The sequence below is a fragment of the Schistocerca americana genome, chromosome 2, assembly GCF_021461395.2.
Source record: "Schistocerca americana isolate TAMUIC-IGC-003095 chromosome 2, iqSchAmer2.1, whole genome shotgun sequence".
NCBI lineage: Eukaryota > Metazoa > Arthropoda > Insecta > Orthoptera > Acrididae > Schistocerca > Schistocerca americana.
This window is the reverse complement of record NC_060120.1, coordinates 475,599,309-475,612,461: the sequence shown is the minus strand read 5'-3', so window position 1 is coordinate 475,612,461 and position 13,153 is coordinate 475,599,309. Positions and strand designations below refer to the sequence as shown.

The following is a 13,153-nucleotide window of genomic DNA, read 5'->3' as shown; positions in this document are numbered from 1 at the left end:
AATTACTGTAGATCACAAAGCCTCCCTTTTGTATGGTGTGTGCCATTAAAATTACGAGACAGATCCAATTCTAAAGTTGGTCTGGTAAAAAACTTTAATACTATTGCAAAAATAAATTTTTCACGCCTCGTTGTTGTTGTGGTCTTCAGTCCTGAGACTGGTTTGATGCAGCTCTCCATGCTACTCTATCCTGTGCAAGCTTCATCTCCCAGTACTTACAGCAACCCATATCCATCTGAATCTGCTTAGTGTATTCATCTCTTGGTCTCCCTCTACGATTTTTACCCTCCACGCTGCCCTCCAATGCTAAATTTGTGATCCCTTGATGCCTCAGAACATGTCTACTAACTGGTCCCTTCTTTTTGTCAAGTTGTGCCACTTACTCCTCTTCTCCCCAATTCTATTCAATACCTCCTCATTAGTGATGTGATCTACCCATCTAATCTTCAGCATTCTTCTGTAGCACCACATTTTGAAAGCTTCTATTCTCTTGTTGTCTGAACTATTTATCGTCCATGTTTCACTTCCATACATGGCTACACTCCATACAAATACTTTCAGAAACGACTTCCTGACACTTAAATCTATACTCAATGTTAACAAATTTCTCTTCTTCAGAAACGCTTTCCTTGCCGTTGCCAGTCTACATTTTATATCTCCTATACTTCGACCATCATCAGTTATTTTGCTCCCCAAATAGCAAAACTCCTTTACTACTTTAAGTGTCTCATTTCCTAATCTAATTCCCTCAGCATCACCTGACTTAATTAGACTACATTCCATTATCCTCGTTTTGCTTTTGTTGATGTTCATCTTATATCCTCCTTTCAAGACACTGTCCATTCCGTTCAACTGCTCTTCCAAGTCCTTTGCTGTCTCTGATAGAATTACAATGTCATCGGCAAACCTCAAAGTTTTTATTTCTTCTCCATGGATTTTAATACCTACTCCAAATTTTTCTTTTGTTTCCTTTACTGCTTGCTCAATATACAGATTGAAAAACATCGGGGAGAGGCTACAACCCTGTCTCACTCTCTTCCCAACCACTGCTTCCCTTTCATGCCCCTCGACTCTTATAACTGCCGTCTGGTTTCTGTACAAATGGTAAATAGCCTTTTGCTCCCTGTTTTTACCCCTGCCACCTTTAGAATTTGAAAGAGAGTATTCCAGTCAACATTGTCAAAAGCTTTCTCTAAGTCTACAAATGCTGGAAATGTAGGTTTGCCTTTCCTTAATCTTTCTTCTAAGATAAGTCGTAAGGTCAGTATTGCCTCATGTGTTCCAATATTTCTATGGAATCCAAACTGATCTTCCCCAAGGTCAGCTTCTACCAGTTTTTCCATTCGTCACTAAAGTATTCGCGTTAGTATTTTGCAGCCGTGAATAATTAAACTGATAGTTCGGTAATTTTCACATCTGTCAACACCTGCTTTCTTTGGGATTGGAATTATTGTATTCTTCTTTAAGTCTGAGGGTATTTCGCCTGTCTCATACATCTTGCTCACCAGATGGTAGAGTTTTGTTAGGACTGGCTCTCCCAAGGCCATCAGTAGTTCTAATGGAATGTTGTCTACTCCTGGGGCCTTGTTTCGACTCAGGTCTTTCAGTGCTCTGTCAAACTCTTCATGCAGTATCTTATCTCTCATTTCATCTTCATCTACATCCTCTTCCATTTCCATAATATTGTCCTCAAGTACATTGCCCTTGTATAGACCCTCTATATACCCCTTCCACCTTTCTGCTTTCCCTTCTTTGCTTAGAACTGGGTTTCCATCTGAGCTCTTGATATTCATACAAGTGGTTCTCTTGTCTCCAAAGGTCTCTTTAATTTTCCTGTAGGCAGTATCTATCTTGCCCCTAGTGAGATAAGCCTCTACATCCTTACATTTGTCCTCTAGCCATCCCTGCTTAGCCATTTTGCACTTCCTGTCGATCTCATTTTTGAGACATCTGTATTCCTTTTTGCCTGCTTCATTTACTGCATATTTATATTTTCTCCTTTCATCACTAAAGTTCAATATTTCTTCTGTTACCCAAGGAGTTCTACTAGCCCTCATCTTTTTACCTACTTGATCCTCTGCTGCCTTCACTACTTCATCCCTCAGAGCTACCCATTCTTCTTCCACTGTACTTCTTTCCCCCCATTCCTGTCAATTGTTCCCTTATGCTCTCTCTGAAACTCTGTACAACCTCTGGTTCTTTCAGTTTATCCAGGTCCCATCTTCTTAAATTCCCACCTTTTTGCAGTTTCTTCAGTTTTAATCTACAGTTCATAACCAATAGATTGTGGTCAGGGCCCACATCTGCCCCTGGAAATGTCTTACAATTTAAAACCTGGTTCCTAAATCTCTGTCTTACCATTATATAATCTATCTGATACCTTCTAGTATCTCCAGGATTCTTCCATGTATACAAACTTCTTTCACGATTCTAGAACCAAGTGTTAGCTATGATTAAGTTATGCTCTGTGCAAAACTCTTCCAGGCAGCTTCCTCTTTCATTTCTTAGCTCCAATCCATGTTCACCTACTATGTTTCCTTCTCTCTCTTTTCCTACTCTCGAATTCCAGTCACCCATGACTATTAAATTTTCATCTCCCTCCACTACCTGAATAATTTCTTATCTCATCATACATTTCATCAACTTCTTCATCATCTGCAGAGCTAGTTGGGATATAAACTTGTACTATTGTAGTAGGTGTGGGCTTCGTGTCTATCTTGGCCACAATAATGCGTTCACTATGCTGTTTGTAGTAGCTAACCCACACTCCTATTTTTTTTATTCATTATTAAACCCACTCCTGCATTACCCCTATTTGATTTTGTTTTATAATCCTGTATTCACCAGACCAAAAGTCCTGTTCCTCTTGCCATCGAACTTCACTAATTCCCACTACATCTAACTTTAACCTATCCATTTCCCTTTTTAAATTTTCTAATCTACCTGCCCGGTTAAGGGATCTGACATTCCACGCTCCGATCCGTAGAACGCCAGTTTTCTTTTTCCTGATAACAACGTCCTCTTGAGTAGTCCCCGCCCGGAGATCCGAATGGGGGACTATTTTACCTCCGGAATATTTTACCCAAGAGGACGCCATCATCATTTAAACATACAGTAAAGCTGCATGCCCTCGAGAAAAATTACAGCTGTAGTTTCCCCTTGCTTTCAGCCATTCGCAGTACCAGCACAGCAAGGCCGTTTTGGTTAGTGTTACAAGGCAAGATCAGTCAATCATCCAGACTGTTGCCCCTGCAACTACTGAAAAGGCTGCTGCCCCTCTTCAGGAACCACATGTTTGTCTGGCCTCTCAACAGATACCCCTCCATTGTGGTTGCACCTACGGTACGGCCATCTGTATCACTGAGGCATGCAAGCCTCCCCACCAACGGCAAGGTCCATGGTTCATGCCTTAGACGATGAAAATAATTACATCTGTGGCACAATTCACAGTTTGTGTGCATTTAAGCTTATTATTCTTAGTTATTTTTGGGGAAATCATCTGTGAGGGATGTAAAGTGATATAGAAAACCTCAATGCTGATGATGTCCAACTAAAAGTTATCAGTTTACATCATACTTCCTAGTGAGCAATATAAATTATTACAAAAGTGTTAATGGGAAAATTAATGAATGACGAGAGAGTGAACGACTTTTGATATGCAGTGTAGCCACAAAACATGGTGATCATTGCTTACAAGGATTTTAATTTCATTCTTGTTCGGTTCTGCAATATTAAACATACAGATTCATTTATATATTAGGTGTCACATAGTTACATTCAACAACAGGAGTGATGCAGTATGAGTATTGATTAATGGAAAATCTCATATAAAGATGTGAAACAAATACTAACAAAGAGAAAGAGGGGCTGGCCAGTACTTACCTCAGCTCAGTACAGCCGATAGATACACAAAACAGAACAGAAAATTTACATTCCTAGCTTTCGGAACTTTGTTCCTCCATCAGGGAGGAGAGAGGGGGGAAAAAAGGGAAGAAGGGAGAGTGGATTCAGTTACTCACAACCCAGGTTCTGAAGCAATAGGGAAAGGTAAACAGGGACTTTGTGAATCTGAATTTCACCTGGTCCTTCTCCAAAACCCAAGCCACCTTCCCGGATGTTGACCTTCATCTTGTTGAAGCTCACATCCACACCTCTGTCCACATCAAACCCACGAACAAACAACAGTACCTTCACTTTGACAGCTGCCATCCATTCCACATCAAACACTCCATTCCCTACAGCCTAGGTATTCGTGGCAAACGTATCTGCTCCAGTGACAAATCCCTGAACAATTACACCAGTAACCTGACCAGTGCTTCCCCCCCCTGCAACTATCCTGCAGACCTTGTCCACAAACAGATCTCCTCAGCAATACATTCCTCCCCGTCCAACAACAATGTTCCTACACCCAGACCACACAGAAGCATCCCCCTTGTCACCCAATATTATCCTGGCCTCGAATACATCAACAAATTACTCCACCAGGGATATGACTTTCTCAAGTCAAGCCCTGAAATGAGATCATCCCATAACAATACTCTCCTCACACCACCCAGAGTTGCCATTTGTCGCCACCCTAACCTCCGTAACATCCTTGTCAAACCCTACAATATTCCCAGACCACCTTCTCTACCCAGCGGTTCCTACCCCTGTAACCGACCCCACTGCAAAACCTGCCCCATGCATCCCCCCCCCCCCCCCCCCACAACCACCTACTCCAGCCCCGCTACTCGTAAAACATACACAATTCAAGGCAGGGCCACATGTGAAACAACACATGTCATTTATCAGCTGACATGCCTGCACTGCACAGCCTTTTACATCGGTATGACGACAACTAAACCGGCTGAGTGCATGAACAGGCACAGATGAACTGTCTGCCTAGGAGGTGTCCAATACCCAGTAACAGAGCATGCTCCACAGCATAATTCTAGGGACCTAGGAACCAGCTACACCGTACGTGCCATTTGGCTTCTCCCACTCAACACCAGTCCCTCGGAACTGCGGAGATGGGAACTTGCACTCCAACGCATCCTTTCATCCCGCCATCCCCCTGGACTGAACCCTCGTTAACCAACCTCACTCCCATTTACTCTTCAGTCTTCTCCATTTTCCCTCTCCTCTTTAGCCATTCACGCATCTTTTCTCCTACATAGTTGTGTTTATCTTTATATTATATACCTCTTTACTTCTGTATGCATCCTCTTTGGTTTGAAGCTGGCACAGTACTTACAGTAGAATATCTTTGGCCTCCCTCTAATGACCATGCCTCCATCCTTACTACCCTGACTGTTTACCTTTCCCTATTGCTTCATAACCTGGGTTGTGAGTAACTGAATCCCACTCTCCCTTCTTCCCTTCTCCTCCCCCCCCCCCCCCCCCCCACCCCCCTCCTCCCTGATGAAGGAACAAAGTTCCGAAAGCTAGGAATGTAAAGTTTCTGTTCTGTTTTGTGTATCTATCGGCTGTACTGAGCTGAGGTAAGTACTGGCCAGCCCCTCTATCTCTTTGTTAGTATTTATTTCACAGCAGTATGAGTATTCTTGTTTAGTATCTGTTTTATACCATGTGTTGCAATATTATTGAATTCTGATCGTTTATATTTAAATACTTCTGCTCATTTTATACATTTTTTTATAAATCCAACAGAAACAGTTACGTATCTGTTTTAGAAAAATGCAAGACCTCATAACATACTATGAATTGTTGATAATGAAGAGCAGTGTAGAAATTCATTGTGCAATTACATATGATCACTAGTTCTGGGACATTATCTCACCTGGTGGATCATGAAAAAATGAACGTACACTTGCTTCTGGAGTTTGAAACCAGATGGCTGCTAGTGCATTGTATTCTCCATCTCCACAGTACATCTGTAAGCAAAACTAAAATATTAATTTGTCAAAAAAGTTTTTAAGATATATTACCATTAATCTTCAACCTGAAATAAAATTTTAACCTGTTACTTCAATAGCAGTAATATACATGATAAATCTTCCAATGAGATTACTCACCAGTTTTCTTTATTCTTTATTGCAGCCACTATATAAGGGTAAGGCAATTATTATCCACGATTTAGTTATATTTTTGTTTATTTTCGTAGCACTATCATTTTACGTTGATGACACAGGCTTTGTTTATTTGTTGTTATATCTTTGCAATTTTCAAGCTGCTAGGTTAGTTTCATTATCGCTGCCATGCTGTTAATCATGGTTGCTCCGCTGACTATTTGCACCAAAGAAGAGCAACTTCCAATGATCCGTTTTTTTGTGGTCGGAAGGCGTATCAGGGGCTGAAATTCATTGAAGACTTTTGGTACAGTACGGGAACACTGTTTTGCCACAACAGAGTATCTACAAATGGATTGAAAAATTCTGAAATGGTCGCAGAAGTGTTATGCATGATGAAGGAGCCAGACGACCGTTAACCACCACAAATGAAGAAACCACTGAGCATTCACATGTAATGATTCTCTTAGAAAGACAATTTACTATTGACGAAGTGGCAATCGTTGGCAAATTAGTCATGGTTCTGCCTACAAAAATCACCCACAACAGACTTTGATTTCATAAAGTTTGTGCAAGATGGGTCCCAAAACAACTCACACAGTTGCATAAACAAACACACTTGGACATATGCAAAAAATATTTGGATCGCTATGGTAATGAAGGGGACTTCTTAGACAGGATCATTACTGGTGACGAAACATGGATCCACCATTACGAGCCGGAGAGTAAATGGCAGAGCATGGAACGGAAACATTCAAATTCACCGTGCCAGAAAAAGTTCAAGACCCAACTGTCCGCAGGAAAACTGATGCTTACAGTTTTTTTGAGACGCACGAGGTCCAGTACTGAAACACTATGGGGAAAGGGCACAACAATAAACAGTGTGCATTATGTGAGATGCTTACTGCCAGGCTAAAGCCTGCAATTCGAAGAAAACACCGAGGAATGCTGTCAAAAGGTGTTGTGCTGTTACACGACAATGCCCGTCCACATACTGCTGCCCACACTGCTGAAATGCTCCAGAAACTCAAATTTGAAGTACTGGATCATCCTCCATATAGTCCCAATCTTGCCCCTTCTGACTATTACTTGTTTGGTCCACTCAAACACGCATTAAGGGGCCGTCAATTTGCTTCACATGAAGGAGTGAAAGAAGCGGTACATTCCTGGCTCGCAGCTCAACCGAGAACCTCCTTTTGTGAGGGCATCAGGAAACTTGTACAATGATGGACCAAGTGTGTTGAAACACAAGGAGACTACATCAAAAAATGATGTTCTTGTAAGTTTCCTATTTGATTACAAAAAAATTTTATAACTAATTTGTGGATAATAATTGTCTTATCCTCATAATTTTCTTTGAGCACTGGTTTTCTGAGTCAGTAGTTAGGTAGCTAACATTACTAGCACCATTGTAGAAGCCATTACATAGTGGATACCAATTTATGCTGTCAGCGTGCTGGTTTTGAAATGAGTCACAATTTACTAGGAGGCCCATAGGATGCATTGGCTTTGACTCTTCACATTCCAAAAACCTTTAAATGTCCACGGCTTTTGCTTGTAGCTACTGCTTTCAGTATTTCAGTACAAAGCAAATGTGTAAAACAACACAAGAAGAACACAGAGTTTGTTCCCACCAAAAACAAAATGTGCTATCAGAAAAAACACAAGTGTGGTCATTAGTTTACACAAGGGAACATCTTACAACATGGAAAACATGTCACCAGCACTGCACAAGGACCACTGCTACTCTTATTATACAAATTGTATTTTTCTATTAATACTATAAACTGACGAAGAAAGAAATCCTTTTTCCAAATGATTAAAGTGTCAATCCATTAATCAAAAGATACAAAAACAGAATGTCTAGTAAATGTAATTTCTACAGAAATGGATTATGCTTCTGTTAATAAAGTATGTTATTGCTGTTAGGTAGTATTTAGGATTCATATAGAGACATTTTCTTCTTACACAGGATGTTTGTAACCTGATGCCACTGTAACAAAGCAAGCAGCATCCTTCGACACCCATTATGTTTCTTTCCTTCCCAAAATTATTATTTTTTTCAGATATCTTCAATATCATTTACATGATATACACAGTACCCAAAATCTTGACTCTTAACTCAGGACTTAGCCAACCTAAATTTAATATCTATTAGTCTTGGTTATTTAGTATAATTAGCTTACCTAAAAACCATGCTAATTACAAACACCAGTAATATCATATTTCGTTGTCACTGTTCACTTGTAAGCACATATCTAATTACTGACCTCCTGATAAAGTAGACAATAGATGAAAAATATATATAAATAAGAGAAGTATCCCTACAGCTAATGACAAAATGATGTCAGTCATTTGTACTCATTTAATTCTGGAGTAATTAAGATCATTATTTAAAACATAGTTACAGAAACAGAATACGATATTTTGGCAAACTAGTCAGTGGTGCTCAATAGAAATTAACATTGCATCTAAAAGTCCTTTTCAAAACGAATGTCACTTAACTATTAAGTTACTTGGAAACATAAATCTTTAATTGCAATTTACAAAACTCCAGCAACACAACAATAGCTAAATTCAATTCTAATTATTGTAAATCTACATAAGAAGCTTATTGTAAGCCATTTTAAGTAAATTTGTGGTGAGTTTGAAAGCAGCAAGACCTATGTCCACCAATACAGGGAAATGCACTGAAGACAGTATAGTACAAATTACAAGTCAGAAAATGTACCAGAATTTATGTAGATTTCTTGTCCAGGAGTTTGTTTAATAATTCAGAGACTGTTGTAAGCTGGCCTTACATGAGTGGATTTCTGTAATGAGCCAGAACCATGGGTCAGCTCTGCAGGTATCTCTGATGGAGCTGGCCTTCCAATCTGAGGTCCATTATTTCCTACTAACAGATCCTACTGTCAGATCTAGCACTCTGCTCTGCCCACAGGCCACGTCCATTCATGTGTTGGGGCAAATCAGTGGGTTTTCACGACTTGTCATGGACCCAGGATTGCCATGCATGCACAACAGGCCAGAGGCCATGGATGATAGATTTCAGGAGTTGTGACTGTATCTCATGGTAAGTATGTTGTACAGTATGACATTTTATAGGCATTTTATTTATTGTAGCACATTTTCATATTTTGAAAGTAGTTTGTATCTTTGAGAGAAAGTGTGGGCACTGCTAGCAAGAAAACTGTGGCAGTTGCTGGTTGTTCGAGCCTTTGTAGAGTATAGTACAAGGGAAGAGTGGAAAGTAATGCACAATAATTTTATTACCGAAAAGTTTAATAGGTAACAAAACAAAAAGAAATCACAATGAGCTTACATCTTTTACCTACTTTTCTATAGAGCTACCATTGTTCTCAACACACTTCTCCTATCGCGGTACCAGTTTCTATATGCCTTGTTCGAAGAAATCTGTTTGGCTGGAGTATAGCCATTTGCGGACTGCTGATTTCACTTCTGCGTCTGCCACAAAGCATTGGCCAGCCAGAAGTTTCTTCATGTGAACAAATAGATGAAAGTCCAATGGTGCAATGTCTGGACCGTATGGTGAATGCTGGAGTACCTCCCACCCAAATTTGACAATTTTCTCACGAACAGGAACAGCAAGATGAGGTGAGCATTGTCATGAAGTTTGATACCATCAGCATTAATGTTGTGGCATTTGAAATGAGTCACAATTTACTAGGAGGCCCATAGGAAGCATTAGCTTTGACTCTTCACATTCCAACAACCTTTAAGTGTCCATGGCTTTTGCTTGTAGCTACTGCCAATTGGATTGGGCATATATTAAGAAAGAATGATGGACTGATAAAAACAGTTTTAGGTTATGTAGAAGGGAAAAGGAAGCGAGGAAGGAGGAGATTCCAGATACTGGATGACATGATGGACGGTACAACATACAGCAGCCTTAAGAAGGAAGCAATGGATCACAGAAAATGGAGAGGCAAAGGACCTGCTAATATAGCAGATAATTGATGATGATGATGATGATGATGATGATGATGATGATGATTTGTCATGAAGGGCACGATACAACTTATCCAAAGTTTTAATTTCGGCTGCAGCCTTCACAGTGGTCCAGTGTTCAGCAAAGTCCACCGGTAATACACCACGCGTATCCCAGAACACTGTCACAAGCCCTTTCCTAGCAGACTGAGTCACCTTGAGTTTTGTTTGTACTGGGAAACCAGCATGTTTCCATTCCATAGGGCCTGGTTTGTTTAGGGCATGTAGTGGTATGCCCACAACTTATCACCAGTGACATCCCTGTCAGGAAGTCACGCATTTCTGCAGTGTAATGTATCAAGTGATCCATGCTTATCATCATTTGCTGGCTTTTGTGGCTGTCTGTCAGATTCTTAGGCACTCAGCGAGCACTAACTTTACGAAATTTCTATGTTTCATGAAAAATATTGTCCACTGCACCATAGGAAATGTTGAACTGCTGCGATGAGGTTTCGAGTCGCACACCCCGTCATTCAAAGTTGCTGCCTCAATGGCTCCAACGTTGTACGGTGTTGCAGCTGTTACCAGCTGCCCGGAGCATGGCTGTGGATTCACATAGAAGAATGCACACCATCTAGAGATGTTGCTATGGCCCATACATGCCATGCATGTCCTTGTGTATTTCACTCAGTTTATGCCCCTTGGCCCACAGATACTGAACTAGACTTTGCTGCTCTTCAAAGCCAATGACAGTAACAAGCGTGCCATGCTTGTTTTGTAGTTCAGACGTCTCTCGCCAGAGCTGCTCATGAAAACAAAATACCCTCTGTAGTGCAAACTTCATAATATACTGTCATAAAATTTCAACATTCCAACTGCAATATCAGGGGAGAAAAAATTATTGTGGATTATTTTCCAATCCTCCCCCATAATTTGTATACCATGGCTGTTAAATAATGGATGCAACACACTTACGGGAAATAGCCTACAATAATGAAAATAAAGCAACATTTTATTGGCATTCACTATAATGTCGCTTTATACAGCTCTTTCCCAGAGAGAAAAAAAGCCATCCTTAATCCTCTGTAAGAGCCCACATTTCTCTCATATTATCCTCGTGGTCCTTACATGAAATGTACATTGATGGCAGTAGAATCTATCTGCAGTCAGCCTCAAATGCCGGTTCTCTATAGTTTTGCAATAGTGCCTTGTGAAAATAATGTCATCTTCCCTACACTGATTCCCATTTGAGTTCACAAAGAATCTCTGCAATATTTGCATGCTGATTGAATCTACTAGTAACAAATCTGACTGCACACCTCTGAATTGCTTCGATGTCTTCCTTTAATTTACCTCATGGGGATCCCACAACCTAACAGTACTCAAGAATGAGTTGCCCTAGCATTCTATATGCTGTCTCCTTTATGGATGATCTGCATTTTCCAAAAATTCTCCCAATAAAACAAAGTCTAGCATTTGCGTTCCATACTACCAATCTGATGTGCTCATTTGATTTCATATCACTTGCAACATTATGCCTGGATATTTAATCAATATGACTGTCAAGCAGCGCCCTTCAAATACTGTACTTGAATGTTACATTATTTTTGCACTACCCATCCATATTAACTTAAAATTATTTCTACATTTAGAACCAGTTGCTATTCATCATACCAAATATATATTCTGTCAAAGCCATCCTGTATCATCCTACTGTCACTTGACGACAACATCTTCCCATACACTACAGTGTCATCGCCAAACAGCTATAAATTGGTGCTCACTCTGTCCATCACAACATTTATGCATATAGAGAATAAGAGTGGTCCTATCACACTTCCCTGGGATACTCTGAACTCACCATGGAGGACAAAATACTGGGTTCTATTACTTAAGATGTCTTCAAGCTGCACACACATCGTGAAACTCAATCATATGCTCAGATCTTCGTCAGCGGTCTGCATCAAGGCACTTCGTCAACTGCTTTCCGTAAATCAAGGAATATGGAATCTGCCTGTTGCCTTTCATCCATGATGTGTAGAATATCATGTAAGAAAAGAGCAAGCTGATTTTCACACAAGATACACTTTCTAAATCAGTGCCGATTTGTAGACGTAAGCTTTTCTGTCTCAGAGAACTCGGCATCCATTAAAGAAGTTCCCAGATACTGATCTGTTATTATGTGGGTCCATTCTTTTACTTTTCTTATATACAGGAATTTCTTGTACACAGGAGTCATCTGCGAACTTTTCGAGTTGCTTGGAACTTCGTGCTGGGTAAGAGATTTACGAGAAATGCAACCTAAAGTAAGGGACCAGTGCTGCAGAGTACACACTATAAAACCGAACTGGAATTTTGTCTAGACCTGGCGACTTATTTTCAACTCTCTCAGTTGCTTTTCTATGGCATGTATGCATATTTCTACATCCTCTTTGCAGGAGTCTGTACGACAGTTAAACAAAGCTCTTTATGATCCTCATGTTTGAATGATTTCTTAAACGTGACATTTAAAAACCTCAGCTTTACTTCTGCTATCTTCTGTTGCCACCCGAGACTGGTCGACGAATGACTGGATCGAAACCTTTGAAATGCTTTGTGATTTTACACATGACCAGAATTTTCTTGGGTTCTCGAGAACTTTTACTAGCATATGATGGTGGGAGTAGTTGTTTGTTTCATGCACTGATCTTCTTATGGACACACAAATTTCTACTTGCTTTTGCCTGTCAACATTTGCATTTTAATTTGTTTCCTCAGCATTTTCCAAATTTGACTGTTAAACCATGGTAGATCCTTTTCATTCCTAATACACTTACTTGGCACATACATCTCCAGAGCATGATCTGCAATCAGTTTAAACTATGCCCATAATTCATATTGGGGCTAAATGATATCTATTCGTTGTCTATGTGGGATATTAACAACTGCTTCTCTGCTTTTTCCAACACAAATACTCTCCTAGCCGTCATGACCAATTTATTTGCTTTAGTGACCACTGTCACTATGACATCATCATGTCAATGTCAATATGGCCAGGCCTGTTTTTAGCTGCAAAGTCTACAATATTTCTAATGTGTGTGCATTGGTTAACTAGTTGCTCAAGGCAGTTTTCGGAAAAGACTGACTGTCTGTACCACCTGCAGTGAATCCATTGATGTGCCAGCCCATAATCAGTAGATTAAAGTTGGCTCCAATTA

At 40.1% G+C, this 13,153-nt stretch overlaps 1 protein-coding gene across 1 annotated transcript in view; it reads right to left on the bottom strand.

The window, feature by feature from the left end:
* Positions 1 to 13,153, bottom strand: part of LOC124595397 (H(+)/Cl(-) exchange transporter 7) — a 186,752-nt gene that overhangs the window by 34,907 nt on the left and 138,692 nt on the right. The window contains exon 10 of the mRNA XM_047134124.1: positions 5,780 to 5,873. Coding sequence (XP_046990080.1) covers positions 5,780 to 5,873 — 94 coding nt within the window. The remainder of the gene's footprint in view (positions 1 to 5,779; positions 5,874 to 13,153) is intronic.